General features: G+C 42.6%; 1 protein-coding gene across 5 annotated transcripts in view; it reads right to left on the bottom strand.

Moving 5' to 3' along the window:
- GAB1 (GRB2 associated binding protein 1) overlaps positions 1-17,296 on the bottom strand; it is a 100,481-nt gene extending 83,185 nt beyond the window's left edge. The window contains exon 1 of one of the 5 annotated variants that reach the window (XM_040581907.1): positions 16,880-17,296. In XM_040581907.1, coding sequence (XP_040437841.1) covers positions 16,880-16,951 — 72 coding nt within the window. In that variant the 5' untranslated portion in view covers positions 16,952-17,296. The remainder of the gene's footprint in view (positions 1-16,879) is intronic. The other 4 variants (XM_040581872.1, XM_040581881.1, XM_040581890.1 and 1 more) reach the window with 4 other exon arrangements.
- Positions 17,297-17,766: the final 470 nt, after the last annotated feature.

Here is a 17,766-nt window from a genome sequence, read left to right as displayed (position 1 = left end):
AACCTGACTGAGGCTCAGTCCAGGAAAGAGAAGACCAATGCTGCAGGAAGCACTCAAAGACTCCAAAGCTTTTTACCCTGTTCAAATGAGAGAATGCATGTGGTAGATTCTGCTGGCTTCAGGTTTTGTGGTCTTTGTTTATATATATTTATTTTATTATTAGAGTAGTGAGATCATAAAATGAAAGAAAAGTTGGCTTTATAGTTAAAATTGCATTCTTTCAGGGGTCAGCTTTCATATTTGTGCTTGCTTTTATATCTCAATGGAATTTGAACCATTTACGCTATTTGGGGCTTTACTGAAGGATGACCACAAAAACTTTACAGCTGATATAGAAGACAGCAGCTTATCTTGGCATTGCTCCTAACAGAGCACAGATAATTCCCATGCTTTCCAGTCTGTATTCTCTCAATTGTTCCTATGCACAAATTCAAGCCCTTGTGGCTTTAATGAACCTCCATATAGACAAAATCCTAGCTACAATCTCTCACTACCCAGTCTTTTTCTGTCCACTCCATTTTCATTCTACTCCACTCCACTCTACTCCAGCCTTTTTTGACTGAACAGAGCAATTAAATTCAAAGCCTGCTACATGCTTTCCAAGCAGAGAGAGAGGGGACCATTTATTCAGCATGAACTCTCCTGAAAAGATTGCCCACAGTTCCTTCCTTCGGTAATGCACAAACTCAGAAAGATGGAAAACAGAAGAAAAATGCCAAAAATAGTTGCCTTGGTTATTTTGCTCTGTAAGGCATTCATGTCCATTTAGCATGTTTTGGGGGAGTGAAAATAATAATTGTAATTTTTAAACACGACAGACAATAACATGTCACAAAATAACAAGCCCAGAGTAACAAGTATATTCAATGCTAACATTCTCCTTGTCCAAACCCAAACCTTACCCTTCTAGACATAGCAGCATTTCACAAAAACACACAAGTCAATAGAACAACCTTACAAATCCTTTGCATGTGTAATAGAAGAAATTAGCTTTAATTAAAAACTGAATAAAAAAACCCACAAGTTCTCATAGTTCAAAAAAAGCGTTTAATCAGTTCACCCCAGACTTAGCACACAGCTTAAAACCAGAGATACATCTGTTAGAACAGACACAGGAAAAATAATGAGATATAAGTCTTTATAGAGATATAGTGCAGTTTATGAAAGGCTTTAAATACAGTCTTCATGGTCCAAATTCCCTGAATTTATGAATAAAATAGTTGTTGCATTTAAAGACACCCAATATGGTTAGCAGGCCTAACAAAAAAAAAACCAAACAAACAAACAAAAAAACCAAAACAAAACAAAACACAAAAATGCAACACCAAGCTATAGCTGGTTCTGTCTGGAAAAAGTCTACATGCCCACCCAATGTCAAACATGGGCCATGTCACCTACATGTTCCTGAAATAGGCAATTCTAGCAGTCAAGTGACTTAATTGTTAGGAAAATGTGGGTGTATTTTAAAGGAACAGAGAACTGAAAAGGCAACTTCCAAATGAAATTTATCTTCTGTTTTCTTGGTAGTAAGACAGTAACGATTGCAGTATACAGAAGATAAGTCAGAGTAGAAGAGACAGCATTTAGGAAGAGGGAGACTGAAGCATGCACCATCGATGTAAAGATTACAGAAAATGAACATGGGAAGTCATCCACAGACAGGTCAATAACCAAAAAAAGCAAAAGGTGAAGAGATACAAGTTAACAGAAAAGCTGCAGATCCCCAAAGGAAAGTGAGAGGAAAGTAAGGGGGGGGGGGGGGGGGGGGGGGGGGGGGGCGGGGGGAAGAACTACTACCTTTTACTGGAGACATGAATCAAGTTACCAGAGTAGCAGGGTATAGCATCACAAGGCTAAATAGAAGAGCTCCAAGAGCTCAAGCAAGGAGTTATTGATTGCTTCTAAAGTGAATAAAGATTAAAGGGGGGGGGAGCGGGAATATAAAGAATGAACTATTGACACAAGAATCAGCTTGGAAAAGGTCATCTGTAGACCTCTGCAGACAGCTGTATAAGTCATGAGGAAAGACTGAAGCAGGCAGAAGCCAAGGGCCTCCCAAACATGGAGGTGTACCAGTAGACAGTTTTCTGGGAAGGCTCTTGGTTCTGAATTTTGCTCCCACCTCCCCCTGAAAGATAACCTTCTGGGCATACTGCAAGGCTTATTTACCCAGGGTTTTGCCTGAAAGATACAGGGACGGCTGTGAAGGTTTTCCTGCTATGAAAGCAAAGAGATACCATTTGTTGGCACATCACTGATTTTTAAACTGTTTAAGTTGTTTTAATTACTACAGACACACCAAGAGGTTATGGTAAAAGCTGAAAAATATACATTGTCCTTTATATTACCTAGAATACATACTTATTTGGACACTGAAGTAAGTTTTACCACACTCAATGGAAGTTCAGCATGTTCTTTCAAATAATTTTGTTAACAATACTCTATTTTTAAACCAGAACTGTTACAAATTTAGAGGACCCTCTCAATTTGTCTTTTTACTTTAAGATAATATATTGGCTAATGGAGCTAGGGTTCAAACAATACATCCTTTTTATCACATACAATAATTATCCGAAACAAAGTTTCTGAATTATGCTACTGAAGCCTTAAAAGATTAGCTGGATTCTGCTGAATCTTCACAATATGCCCTTGGGAAATTATCCTTGTAAGTCAAAAGCTACAATCCTGCATTTGCATCTGGGGAGCTTTTTCCACAGATGAATAAGAAGGTGTTTGAAAGCTACTAGGGAACAACTGCAGTTCAGAGGAACTACATTTAATGGCCTCAATGAACTTTCTTCACATCAGTCTCATTACCTACATAACCAGTACTTTATGAACCCGTTAAAAAAACCCAAACAAAACATTAATCAGTGTGGGACGCTGCACTTCTTCATGAAAAGCCAAGATTAACACATTGAGTCAACAACCTCTATTTTGAAATAGTTTAATTCTCTGAGGAGATGACTGCTCTCCCCAAATGATGCAGACGTGTCTGCTGTTGTCTGGGCCAATTCAGAGGCTTGTTATTCGCTACTCTGTTGATTTCAAAATCAGACTACCCCTTCAAAAAGTTGCAGAGACTATGACATCATATTTATGATAATTTATTGCACAATTATGGTGGCTACATCCCTGGAATTTATTTCATGGGAAAGCATGTTTCTATTACAGTCTCAACCATTTTCTTGGCTTACGCCTGCTTGCAGAGTTACAAGTTATGGTATAAAGCTTAGCACATATTTTTTTTCATAACACTATGAATGTGTTTTATAGCAACTTCAGGCTGTACAGTTCAATTGCCTAGAGAAATACCTGAACTTTAAATTGAGACTTACTGGAATTTCACAAGCGACTCACAGAAGCACTGCTTAACTATTTCCTAAAAATCATACAACCCTCCACCAGATTTGACTTTAATACTACTTACGTCTTCTTAAAGAAACAATAAAGCCCAACATCCTTTAAGGAGTCAAGGCTGTCATTGCCTTAGACAAATGACAATAATGCAATCACTGAAATTCAATGCAAGAGTATAATTTAATAACCACAAGTTCAAATGAAAAGATTTGCACACCAGTGTGACATTTATTGACTAAAACTGATAAAATAGTACTGTAGAACATTATAAGACAACCTGAAGTAATGCAAATGATTGAAAAATTGGGTTTCATTATTCCTTGGTCAATGTTATCTTCATTCTAACCAGAAATACTTTATATTACAAGCTTAAATTAAAAGGCAATAGTAGACAGGTCCTGTAATACTATAATTACAGGACCCAACTCTTACATTTTTGCTTCTGATTCGGCAAAACTTTCACCACACAGCATACAAACAACACAGAAATATTTTCTATGTTATTTAACATGGCATTTATTTGATTGTGAACTATTTAGTTTCAAGAATTCCAAAATGCATATATCAAACAGATAAAGATATTTTCATATAGTTGTTTTCACATCCAGTTCCCACGTGGTATAGTGCTATTAAGAAATAGGTTGCCATCATTTTAGACAAGAATATATTATAAGCAGGACACTGTCTTCCATCACACTTCTTTCTTCCCAATACTCTAGCATTGTTCATTACCCAAGCCGGACTCCCAAGAAAAAGGCTTTCAGACTCCAAACACATAAAATTCATTTCAACCCCAACTGCAGGAATCAGTAACTCCTCCCACTAATATGGAAAGAAATGTGAATTCTTTCACTAAACATAGGCAAATAGTATATGTAGGCAATGGTGACAGAAAGGGTATCCGACCCACTCATGATTCTGAAGATTAGCAACCAGGTCTAAAGTCGCTCAGGCTTCTCCTTCTGAGGAACTCTATCCTCCACTTTACCGGCCAGATGAGAACAAATGGCAGAAGGGAAAACCCCACGTCCCTGTGCATATGCAGCCTCAGCCAGGAGAAACTAGAACATGAGGCATTCCTGCGGCATGTAACAGCAGGGTTCTTTCGCTTCAGTTGTCTTTTCTGAAACTGGTATTAAACTAGGCTAGATTAATATTCTGTTGCTTTGTTCTACTGGCACAATCTGCCAATTTTTTATTTATTTTTTTTTAAATCATGTACACTGAGAATGCTTCCCATGCAACAGTAAAAAAATCTAGCTAGGTTGTAACTGTTGAAGGTGCTCACTCACTCTTTTACAAGAAAGCACAATTAAGAAGTCAGTATAACATTCAGGGTGTTCTTACTGCATCTAGTCTGCCCTAAATATATCTGACTTATTCTCACATCTTCTTTCCATCTTAGCAGGAGCATTAAGAAAGGGAAATGAGAATGCAGAGATGGATGGGAAGGTACCAATGTGAGGTTGCCAAAACAAGGACTGGATCTTTCCTCTGCTGTGTCCATTTACCAAGTTAAGTCCACTTAACCGTTCCACACGTAGCTCCAGCGTATGAGCTGTGGCATTCAGCACACCATGAGGCTGGTCTGTCACAATTCAAGACAATTTTTCCCTATAAAGGACAGAAACCAGCAAAGAGAGAGTATGAATGCATCAGGAGAGGTGAGGAGTCCCCATGGCTGTTAGCTGTGTCTTCTATGCATCATTCTGGAGGCACCATCAATCCAAAAATAAAATTAAGGATTTTCAAAGCTTAGAAATAAGAGTAATAATAGGAAAAGTGAGGATGACACACTCATACTTTGCAGCCTTTACAAATATGGCCCAAGATGTCCAGCAGGCTGATGGAGGCAGATCACGTGTCCCAAAGTACCCCGCGTTATCATCTTGCATTGCAGTGAAAGAATCCAAAAAAATGAGCAAAGCCCTAATGTTAGACCAGCCAGCACTTATCACAAGTGACTGGTTAAATGGCAGACACCGTGATTCTCAGCAATGTATGTATATGGCAAGGTATGAGAGAGAGGAGAGAAGCAGCAACACCAACAGCAGGAAGACTTGAGGCTGCCTAGTTGCTACTGTCATTAACTTGAGGAGCTCGTAACACACTGTTTATACTCTGGTTTTATCATCCGCTACCGTTCACCTGCTTGTCCTGATCAGCCAAGCAGCTACATCACTTAGAAGATTGGAAAGACAAGGAAATCAGTTGGCCACAGAAGTGTGTAGTAAGCAGCTTATCCAACCCGTACGCAAGTGAATTAGCTTCCCAAGCAAGTGAATTAGCTTCCCAAGCACACTGCCAGAGGGACCCCCCACCTTCATAAATACAATTTCAATGTTTGGAAAGGTGCCAGGAGTAAAATGTTTGTTTACTGCAGGCAGGCAGAGCTACCTATGATTCAGACATTAGGAAGTGACAGGATGGACTAAATTATGCAATTTAAAAGTAGGAAAATAAACACAAAATAGCTGCAATGAGAGGAAAGAGGAGGAGGAAAGGACAGGAGAGGCAGAAGTTTTGGATCTTCCCTCTGACTTGTGCAGGGCTGAAGCAATTGTAGCAGCAGGAGGCCCCCATAGGATTTCTTCACCTTTTAACCCTCATCCTACAGCCCCTAGCCAGGGACTTTCCTCCTTAGCACTGAGTAAGAAACATCTGGCCAGCTCGGTCTCCCAGTTGGAAAGGGCAGATCATGGTCTTTCTTATTCCCTATTTTGTTTAAGCAGAGTGATTTCAGAGGGAAGCATTCCATCTGCCCTCCCTTTAAACAACAGCTACCAGAAGCAAAGGATCGAAAGATGGACAGAAAGAAGGCTCATTTTCCAGCCAGCTGAGGGAGGCAGGAACATATTTCACCTCTGTCAGATGCTGGTTGCAGAGATTGATAGGAAAACCTCTTTCCATAAGCAGAAAGCAGGAGAAGCACCCCAATGGGAATAGCACTGCCTTCCCAGCAGTTGCTGGAAGCAATTGAGCATCTCAGCAGTGCTGCTTACGACTTTGCACCTCTCTTCCACAGTTAGATTGACTCTCAGCACTACACATCTAGAGAAAAGTTTTAAGTTTGTTAAATAGCAGTAATACTCAGCATAATTAACACGCCCATTGCAAGGCTAAAACAGCAGACAAGACTGGAGTCAGTTATGCCCGCACTGTAAGAAAGCGCCAAAGAATGCTATCAAATTTATGTAATCGTGTTGGTGCCTCCCTTACATAATCAGTAAAGATCTTCCTGCCACTCTCTTTGTAAATCAGAACATAAATTTCCTCTTATTTTATTCCTGGAGCTGCAGAGATTCATAGGTAAACAGAGCCATCAGGTCAAGGAAAAACGCAAAGGGGCATGAATTAACTTAGCACTGAAGTACACACCATAGCAGAAAACTGTCCTGGGACAAAATTACCCTGGGATGAAACCAAGGTTAAATTTCCCAGTTTACCCTAACAAATCATCTGAATGCTACTCTTCACCTTGTATCTTCCCCCTGCCCCATTTCTCCCTTTCCTTCCTCAAAACTTCAGAAAGGAAAAAAAACATGTCTGTAATGGCAGACTCCTGAGTGCATGTAAGTGTGTTCTGTCTGCCGACAGACCTTCAGTAGTGAAGAGTAACTTATTTTTCATAGTGCTGACAAGCTTATGCAATTTAACTTCATTTGCGCACACAGACAACTGCATTAGATAGGTCGTAACTAAGGGCATGACATGACCCCGGCTTTGAGCTTTAAGGGTATTATTTCACACTGAGTAACAAGTCATTGGACTGCAAAACTTATCCACATAGCACGAGGCGAATAATTGCTGAAATTATTGTGTAGAAACAGTAAATGGGAACGCATTAGAACATGTAAGATTCAGGAAGATACACTTACTGTTATACCTTATACTTACTCTTGCACTTGAAGTTATGTCCCTTAGCAACCAGAAAGGATTTTGTAAACAAGAAGTTTATCTAATCCCACCATGAGAACATCGCCCCACATAACATGTAATTGAAAGAAAGAAACATTTCTTTAATGAAGCGCATCACAAGAAATCATGGAATTATATAAAAAGTGATATATTCAAAAGGGATGTTTTTGTCAGTTTGTGACAGTGGCCTAAATCTCAAATCAAGTTCATATTCATCACTACTTTCTAGGAAAGCAGAATTGCCAAATGGGATCATGCCCACAGCCTACCTCTGACATTTTCAGCAATCTGCAGAACTAGGAAAAGACTGGATCACATAGGTGAACCAAAGGAACTGGTTACAACATGACATTTTAGAAGTCTCCTCTTATCACACGTTATACCTTCAAGCACTCACGCTTACAGCTGAGGGATTCTCTCCAAGGCCCCTGGAATCACCTATATTCCCGACATGGATACCACGTGGCAAAGTATTCCACCGCTTCATCTGCTCTGGGAAACACCAGCCTCTTCCGTTGCTAATGGCACTCCATACTCTTCCCTTCTCCCCATCCATCTGTCCATGTCTGTCCCCCCCGTCCCTTTTCTTTTTATTGATCTACACAAGGACAAGTTGCATGGACTTGAGGTGAATTGGCATTACTTAGAAATCCTCTCTTATCGGTTGTTTCTTGACAAAGAGAACACTATACCAATCCTTACAATAACCACTAGAGGCATCAGATAAATCACCCCCACCATCTCTTTCCTAATACGCTCCTTATTCTGCAGTGTTTGCTGGGAAGGGGTAGACTTGCTATCAGCATTTCACCATGTTTAAGGGTCACAAATATTTATATGCTTTGTTAAAAAATCGTAACAGTTTGCTAGATTCTGTATATAGACTTTGGAATTCATCAAGATTAACAATTGCTCACATGCTCTATACTGACTAGTTTCAAAAAGCAGTCCTTCTGCAGTATCAACCCTCCCCTGCGCACCATCCCCAAACCAGGCACAGCTTCTCTACTACATGTGATCCTACTTAATAATCTACATACAAACACAAACATCAGAATTGTAAAAGAAGCATGCATTATGTGTGACTGGGGACATTTGTATAGCACATTACATGACTCAGTGCTGTTATTCTTCATAAAAGGGAAAAATGACAACTGACACATTTTCAGAACTTTCTTTTTTTGCAATCAGATATCATTCCATTTTGAAACTTAAAATCCATTTTTCATCTGATACCGTGTGTGTATTTATTCTTTTAATAACTCTTCCAAATGGACTGTAATTCCTGTGTGTTGATTGCATCAAAGGTCTATTTGAAGGCAGGAGTATTAACTGTGTTTGAATAGCTTCCTGTATTCTTATTCCATACCCCAAATCTAATCCTGTGAACTCCTACTGTCAGCAATAAACACCTACAGAAGTTTTATTTTGTTTTTCAACCCCAAGCCCCAGAAAACAGGAAGATAAACCAAAGTCTGTCTATTTTTGTGGGGTTTTTCTTTTTTTCCTTCCTTTTCATTTGAGGCAGAAATACTGAAAAGCCTGGCAGTAGCTGTAACCCCAGAGAGGCACATGCTGGCCTGCACCACTGAAACCCATCACATTCCTCCTGGGGTGGAAACAGGCTTACCCTGGAGGAAGGCAAGCAGCAGATCTGCCATCACCCTGCCCCAAGGCTGGCTGTGCTGGAAAGTGGGTGGGGAAGCAGATTTAGTTTGTGACAGCCACAATCTCCACTGCCACGGAGGGTTTATCTGGCATTTGTTTTCACTTATAAAGCAGCAGGACAACTCACACATGACCAGCTCGCTGGCTGGAAAACTTGTGCAGGGCAAGAGGCAAAGAGACAAGGTTGCTGTTCTCCTGATAGGCAAGGTCATCCTTGCTGCCATCCCCAGCCACCAGGTACAGCCACTGGCCTTGCCTGCATGTAGCACCACAGCAAGATTCTTCACCCGAGCTAGCCAGCACGTGGCAGAAGACAAAAATTACCTCCTTTTTAGAAGCAGAGAAGGCAAAGTCTTCTTCTGGCTTCCTAGAAATTCTCAGAGAAAAGAACAAGCACAGCTCCTGAAAAAGCTTTTTTTTAAAAAAAAAAAAACACTCCATCAATAAATCGCTGCATAAAATAAAAAACAATATTTTTTCCTCTAATTCAGTTCTTTATGTGGGGCCTAAATTCAGCTGTCCAGAAATGAAAAGCTGGTATACTAACTTGACACCACCTCCTAGCAGAAATATCACCTATTTTTCACGGTATGTTTTTACACAGAATTATTTGTATTATGTACAGATGTTATGTATCACAACATACAAACTATATGGACATAACTGCCTGACTTTTTTTAGTAACATGTTATACCACCAGTTCCAAGATAGACAACTATCATACTGTCATTTACCTGGAATTAAAAAAAAAAAAAAAAAAAAAAAAGAGAAATGTGTCACTAACCTCAGGGAATTTAATACTGAAGTTGTAATTTTGATGCATAAAACAATTATATTCCTTCTCCACAGTTAAAAAAAAAAAAAAAGATAGATCATTAGAGACTTCAACAGTAATGCAGCCTCCTTCAACTCACAGAGTTACCTCAAACATTTCCCTACTGAATACTGCTAAGGAGACAGTCAGATACTATATAAGATTAGTTTTTTACAACTAATAGCTGTGTGGCACAGGAGCCTCAAAATTTAATCATGAGAAACAAAACTTTGTCAACAGCTGGAAGCAAGATCAAACACAAGCACAAAAAACAGACTGTAACCTTTTATTGGAAGCCAGGTTTGGCTGGTTTTTTATTTTAAAAAGCTCAGAATTACAACTAGCATATTGCACTGAGCAATATGTACAAAGCTAATGCTATCAATACAACTATGTATACTTTCCCTAAACAAGCCACAGAATTCCTAAGCGACAAACCACGATAGCCTAATCAAGAACTGATAAAAGGGGAATGGAGAGCAAACAATATTTATTTTTGGTCTGGAGATGGCAGAATCTACCCACCTCCCCGCAAACAAAAAAAAACAACAAAAAATCAAGTAAATAAAAACATAGTACTGCCTTAGATATACTTGTTTGCATATATGAGGAGCTGAATTCATATTAGAGTCCCTAAAACAGCAGCAAATTACAGTGGACTAGCAATATTCACCTGTACACAACGCCTACCTGCCTTGACAAGATGATCCCTTTCTGTCTGATCTTTCTGCCTGCCTTGCTCAAGTAATTTGCATGACATAAGGTCTGTCCCTCCTAATGAAATACTGCAATTAAATTGCAACAGTTGAAATTGCTTCTATTGGCAATAAAATGATTACTCATTGAAACAGAAAATTTTAAAGTAATTTTGAAAAAGTGTCAAGAAGTCTGTCATTGCAACACTACAAAATGAGTTGGGCTGAAGAAAATAAGGAGGTGGTATCTTTGCTTTATGTTTTTGTTCTACATCGACACAAAACTTACACCTCACCAGTCGTACTCCCTTTCTTGATTTATGAAAATACTTCACCCAGTTTAGTTTGGTGGCATATATTTTCAGACTGGAAAAAGTAACAGCTAGACTAAGTAGTACACAACATTCAAGCCAGAGCCATCTACAGTACACAAAATTACTCTCTCCCTTAAAATTGCTACATTTTGAATCACTGATAATCCTTTAACTTTTTGCTAGGACTTCTGTCAAAGCCATGAGTGAAATTTAATGAGAAATAAATGTGTTCTAAATGTCTGTAAGAGATTACATTTGATTCTAACCAATCTGATCGAAAAGTCATGTCAAAAAAAAAAAAAAAAAAGACCAAAAATCCACACCTCAGAAGTGTTCAAACCACCATTCCAAGGTGTTTGTTTTTTTTTTTTTAAGGAGAGAAAAAAAAAAAAAAAAAGGACACTGGAAACAGTTTCATGTCTGTCACTTTCCTCTCTCTAAATAAGGGGCCTGCATACCAAAAAAAGGAGGAATGAAAATGGAAAGATTCTTTCTCATCTGAAAGACTGACCTGGTCAACCAAAGGCCTCCTGAATTATTGCCCATTTAGACAGACAAGGCCTATAAGTAGTTGGTTTTTTTTTAGCTAAACTGCCCAATAAAGTATTATTTTCTCAATATATCCAATTCCCATTTCATACAGCTGCTTTGGGCTTACAATTGACTAAGAGGCAAGGTCACTGGCATATAACTGGAAGTTAAAATCATATTATTTTATTATTTTTTCTGGTTGGTACATAGGTTGCTTATACCGAATTTTTAACGCTGCAAGACTGTGCATATATGGAGGAGCAGCCACTATGCAGCATCAAGAAAGTTGGAGACATTAAATAGTTTTTCCACTTCCTCCCCCTGTTCCCGGTTAGTTCTTCATTGGATTGCAGTCCCCTACCAAAAGGCTGAAGCATACTGAAAGGATAAGCTGCCATACATCCAACTGAGAATGGTCTTCAACATCACAAAGTCAGAATTTCAGCATTTCCTCATCTCTCAGCTATTACAGTATCAAATTAAGGGTTAATATTTAACACCCGTTAAGAAAAATTGTTCACATCAAGGAACATCTTTAGAATATCGGGCTTGTTTCAGCAGTTCACCTGCACTTCAAGGGTAATGGGGCAATTTCTGTTACTTGAGTCTCCAACTTCCCTACCTACACCGAGAAAAAAAGTCATTCAAGCAGTTCAGGTACTGTCTTGACCGTCCAAGCTCAGAAATAGTTAAATTAACAGTATGCTATATGAAAAATAGAATAACTTACTACTGTATATTAGACTTCTTAATCTGTTTTATATACTGTCACCTGCTCATACCCTCTGAAACTGTCCACTGGTAGTTAATTCAAGAGCACACACCATAGGTCAAGAACAAACAGTGCTGTAGTTTTGGCAGCAAAGTCAACACCAGCTGCTGATGTCCCATCAAAGATGATAAATACTTGTACGATGAGCTCCATGCTCCTCATGTGAGACTTACACCTACACAGCAAGTTTAGGATGTAGGTATACCCCCAAAGTCATACCCAAGATCATTTCAGCATCTTCAGTTGGCACACAAAACACCACAACTTCCATCTATAATCAACAAAAACATTATGTTAGTCGTGCTCCTGAATTCATGGCTTAAGGTTTACTAACGCGGGTTTAAAAATATCAAAAGTCAAAATACTGGTTCTTGAACAGTGCGTAGCAGAAGGGAAGGGACAGGCTTCCTACTAGCAGGAAACGTTTCTGCACAAACACCAATTCCTACAAGGTCTTCAGCAACTCCTGGATGAGCACAAGCACAGTCAAGATCAGAATATTAAGATGTCACATAACATAACTTGATTACACTCATTGGTCTTGAGTTAGCTTGACCCAGCTCTACAGGGACAGCACTGAATGATGTCAAAGAAGTTTATCTTGGCTTCTTTCTTTTTCTGTAAACCAAATGTCTTCTTAAATTTGCTCACTATGCTGATGCAGGATCACACAAAAAGCTTTAACCCAAACAGGTGCCTTCCAGAAAAAGGGCTTTTGTCAGGCACTCCAGCTTTTCCCAGATTACAGCTATTCGACTGAGTAAAACATTTCTTAACACAATTACAAATCTTAGCACATTTAAGTATTACTCAAGATAGAAGAAGCACCTATGTGATTAGTGCCAAATTGCAACTGCCAAACCCCAGTAAAATGTTCTACTTCTATTACTTTTGTACCTATACCATCTGAGCCTGTAGTTCAAACAACAGTAACTAGCTTAGTAGTCTGACACTTTTTTAGTTGCTGTCTACAACTGAGAACATCAGAATAAGTAAGAGGATGCTATATGTAGCCTTGTCTGAATTATATCAGTGCCCTTTACGACCTGGGGAGATCAAGCCTATTTTAATTTTTAAACTCTTTGTTTTTAGATTAATACACGCACAATGAATAGTAGCAGTCAAATAACCAAGGATTTTTAGTAATAGTTACATCAAAATTAAGGTTTCCTAATTTACTTTCAAAATACTCTTATGAAGTCCCACAAGTACAGGGAAGCCTATCAGATACAGCAAAATCTGAACCAACTTACCCCAAAAAGCATCTTCTCCTTTCCCAACACAGTTTATACATGATGTTTTTGATAAAGTTTTACCTTTTAACAAATAAAACGTATTTCACTTTAAGTGGAACATGTTAGAATACTGAGAATTATATTACAGCAGCAGACTTTCTACAAACCAGTTCCATAAACCAACCATCAACACTAAAATCCTGATTTCAAGCCCATCCAGTTGTCGTACCGAGCCCTAGCCACGCCACAGATGAAAGCCTAGTAGTTCTAGGAGAGAAGTTAGAAGACTTACTCCCATTCCCTCTAGCTTTTCTCCCTTAATTTACCAAGGACAGCTGTATTTAAGTGGCTGGTAGTTTCTCAGCATAATGGCAGTAAGAAAATCCTCTATGCAGCTACCACAAAGAATCAGCTATTTTAACTGGCACGTGCACACCAGAACTGTAGCTTAGCAGAAAACCACGAAGCCAAGGTTTACTATCACTTTTTAAAGGACAGATGGGGAGAAAGGGTCTTTCCAATGACATTTTTAAAAATAAGGGGACCAGAGCAGAAAAAGTACAGTAGGTTAAGGTCAGGGCATAAAGTTTTGAGAAGCTGACAGCAAAAGAGCAAGCGAGGAAATAGAACACAGAGTAACAGAAGCTGTCAAATTTAGCAGTCCTCCATCCCTATGCACAAACAAGTTCTTTCATGTACTCACACAACCACAGCACAGGCTGTAGAGACCTGTGCTGCACTTAGCCCCAGCTCCCTTCCCCTTCTCTACTAAATAGTCTTGGACCTCCAGCTGACATCAAAAGTTACTTGTATTTTCCCCAGAGATCCGCTGCTGGAAACAACCGGTCTATTCCAGCAAACAAACTGTCCTGAATACCAGCTGCAGGGAACCAACAACAGGTGCCAATGGTTACCAGAAAGTTACTTCCATACCAAAACCACACGAACAAGACATGAAAATAGAACTCCTTTTAAAGTGGGGGAAAAAGACATAGAAGACAATAAGGCATATATTCCAAGGAAATCTGATTTTTCCACCTGCAGGACAGGGTTGGTTGGCTTTTTTTCTTTTTTTAGCCTCAAACTGACTGTAAGCTAGCTTTAATACCGTGTCCAACTGTTTCAAACTAAAAATTTAAGTCCCTGTGAAACATATGTCTATGTACTAGCTTCAAAGTGCTCCTTTTCACCCTTCCTAAGAACTGAAACCATATTTAACTGCAATTTCAGACTTTTTATCTCCCTTCCCAGATGGTAACCTGGGTCTGCCCCAACACTTGCATGCAAAAACTAATAGAGCATGAAGTTACAATTTTCCATATATATATATATGTGAAAAGCATGCGTTGCAGAAAAGCAGTTTCCTATTGAAATCACTTTCCCATCTTTTTGTCTAGTGCAGCCTCTTGAAATATCACCAGTATAAAATATGGCTTTGAAAAACACAGCTCTTCTGTGCCTTCACCTCAGCATAAAATTACACAGAACGTAAGCCAACACTTCAATAAGTGCAGTCAGTTAAAGACCATCATCTAAAGTACATCAGCTTTCCGTTTGCTTGAAGACGGCGATCGTGATGTCAAAGTCACTTTTAGGTCTTCGAAGTCAACGTGAATCTTCAGCCTACAACTGATCAGGCACTACAGATAAGCGGGACGAATTTTACTTTTAAGTCCTATAAACGGTGCCTTTCTTTTATACAAGCAGAAAACAGCCTGAAAGTGCACGAGATTTAAGCTTCCAACCTTGTGGCCTCCAGTGTATGAAGATGCTAAACCAAGCCATCCTCCTATAAGTTTGCTGTACTATCATTTCGATACTGTGCCTCCTCAGCAAGCAGATGCCCCTTCGAAGTGAAAATTAAGGAATTACTTCTTTAGGACAGGGAACAACTTGACCAACACTGTAGTCAGGTTTTTCCTCTCACAGGTTCTGACACTATCGCAATATGGAAATGGAGCTATAAATATACCAAAAGGGCAGCATATTTAGGGGCTGATTTATGGTATCGATTTAGGAGGGAAAATTTGCTTACAACTCTGTGCAGTAACAGCATAACTACACTTGATTTAGACTAGAGCAGGAAATTTATTTAAACTTTAAGAACACTGATACTGCTCTTAATTCCTACACATTGGTAAAGCGTCATCCTGTGACTATACACATACACGTGGAGGATCGGCCAAAAATACAGTCTGTGTCCAATTTGGCAGGGAAGCACAGCCCTGCTATGACCCATCAGGACGTTCTCTTTGCAAGTCTGATCCTGTGCCCTTTGCACGAACAGGATTTTTGCCATTGGGAACCAGAGCATGGGCTATCCCAAATATTATTTTTTAATTTCAAAAGAGTCTCATTTCACCAATTTCCTGGCATTTTTTTAAAAAAAAAAAAATCATCCGTAACAGCAACAGTTCTTCAAGAAGCAGTCGTTAATTGCTAACAGATGAAAATAACACAGTCACATTAAGATCCATATTCAGATTCTAAAATGAATCTGAAGGTGTAGCTGCTTAAAATAACCCAAGAGACTAATAAACAAAACAAAACACATTGATAACTGGAAAGGCCGTTTCTATTTAAATACCACCTCACTGGCTAAACGAAGGGTAAAAAAAAAAAAAAAAAAGAGGGGGGGGAAGCAGGCCCAACATTTTGTACCAATTACCCAGATGCCGCGAAGCGAGCCGGGTGCCAACGGGAAAGGGCTCGGCAGAGACGACTCCTGGCATCACCCACTCCCCCTACGTGACTTGACAGCGTCCCCGGGCGCCCCGGGAGCGCGGCCGCGCACGGCACCGCGGCTGCCCTCTTACGGAATCTGCCCCCTCAGCAAACGCGCTCCATTTTCCTGCGAGCTCAGTGTCAGCTCCGCTACAGCCTCTGCTGAACGTATTTACTTCTCAGCAACAGTAGGCTGAACTTCCAAGTCAGAAAAAGAGGCACTTTTTCCTCAACTCCCTCCTCCACCCCGCCACCACCCCCCCTCTTCCCCGATGTCGAGGGCTCCGGTCCCAAGGGCAAAGCCCCCCCGGCCCCCGCAGGGAGGGCTCCCGGGGCATCCCCGGCTCCCGCCGGCTCCGCGCCAGCGGCCCCCGCCGCTCTCCCGCCGGCAGCGGCTTTCGGCCCGCTGCACCCAGCCGAGCGGCGCCCCCCGCCCTCCCCTCCGACCAGGGACCAGCACCGGGGCGGCAAGTGTTTACGTTTAAAAATACATATATACCGAGCCCGGATCCAAAGGGAAGACGGAAAAACTCCGCCCCCCTCCCTCTCCCGACTACCTCGGAAAGGCGATAAAAGCAGGGGAGAAGCGTCTGACCGCTCCGCGCCCCTTTTGTAAGGGGAGGGAGGGGGGAGAAACAAGGAAAATACAGGGTGGGGAAGCCCCGCGGCACGCAGCGGGCGGCGGTCCCGGCCGACGCAGGCAGGCGGCCGGGGGGAAGCTGCTCGTCCGCGGCGGGGCCCGGCCGGGAGGGACCGCGCGGGGAGGCCGGGCCGGGCGGCAGCGGGGAGCCCCGCCGGGGGAAGAGGCGGGGAAGGGAAGGGGAGCGCGGGTGGGAGAGGGCACTCACGTAGCGTTTCAACTTCTTCTCCGGTGGGGACTTTCGGAGCCAGCCCGAGCAGACCACCTCCCCGCCGCTCATGGCTGGGCCGCCTGCCCGCCGGGGCAGTCCTCCTCCTCCTCCGGCAACAGCGGCGCCCGGGCCGGGCCGAGGGAGCCCCGAGACGAGGCGGCAGCACCGCGCCCGCTCCGGCCTCCCGGGTCTGCGGGGCGAGGGGAGGGACGGGGGAGCGGTGTGTGTGTGTCTGTCTCTCACGCACAACAACCAGCCGGAGCGCAGCGGCGAGCGGGACTGAGGCGAGAGGGTCCCCCCGTCCTCCTCCTCGCCGCCGCCGAGTCACACGAACATCGGGAGAGACGACAGGGGCGGCCGCCGCCCCGCCGCAACTTCGGCTCCGGCGTCCCAGGGCAGGATCCAGCCACCGCCCCGCGTCGGTGGCACCGCCCCCCGCGCCGCCGGGACCCTCCCGCCGGGGAAGGGCCGCGGGGGGCTTCCCCTCCCCTCGCCCCGCCGCCGGGCCGAGCTCAGCGCCGGCCGCCGCGGCTCCCCCGGGCTCTCGCTCCTTCCCCTTCTCCCTCCTCCCCCTGCGCCGGGAGGAGGGGATCGGGCAGCGCTCCTGCCTCCTTCGCCTCCGGGGGGAGCGGCGGGGCGGGGGGCGGCCGCAGCTGGGTCTAGCCCCGGGGCTGGGGCCGGGTCCTCTCCCTCCCGGCGAGCGTGGGAGGGGTTTACCCCGGTATTCACGGCGTCGTGTCCGCGCCCCCAGCCCAATTCTCCCCCGAGCGCCAGCCGCCGCGGAACAGCCCAACGGCGGCACCTCGCCTGCCCCAGCGCCGGCCCCCGCGCCAGCCCGAGCGGAGCAGCCACGGCGCGGCGGCGGGTCCCCCCGAAACTCCGCC

The sequence above is a fragment of the Falco naumanni genome, chromosome 1 (genome assembly GCF_017639655.2).
Source record: "Falco naumanni isolate bFalNau1 chromosome 1, bFalNau1.pat, whole genome shotgun sequence".
In the NCBI taxonomy this organism is placed as follows: Eukaryota; Metazoa; Chordata; class Aves; order Falconiformes; family Falconidae; genus Falco; species Falco naumanni.
The sequence above is the reverse complement of the archived record's forward strand: the minus strand, read 5'-3'. Positions and strand labels throughout refer to the sequence as shown.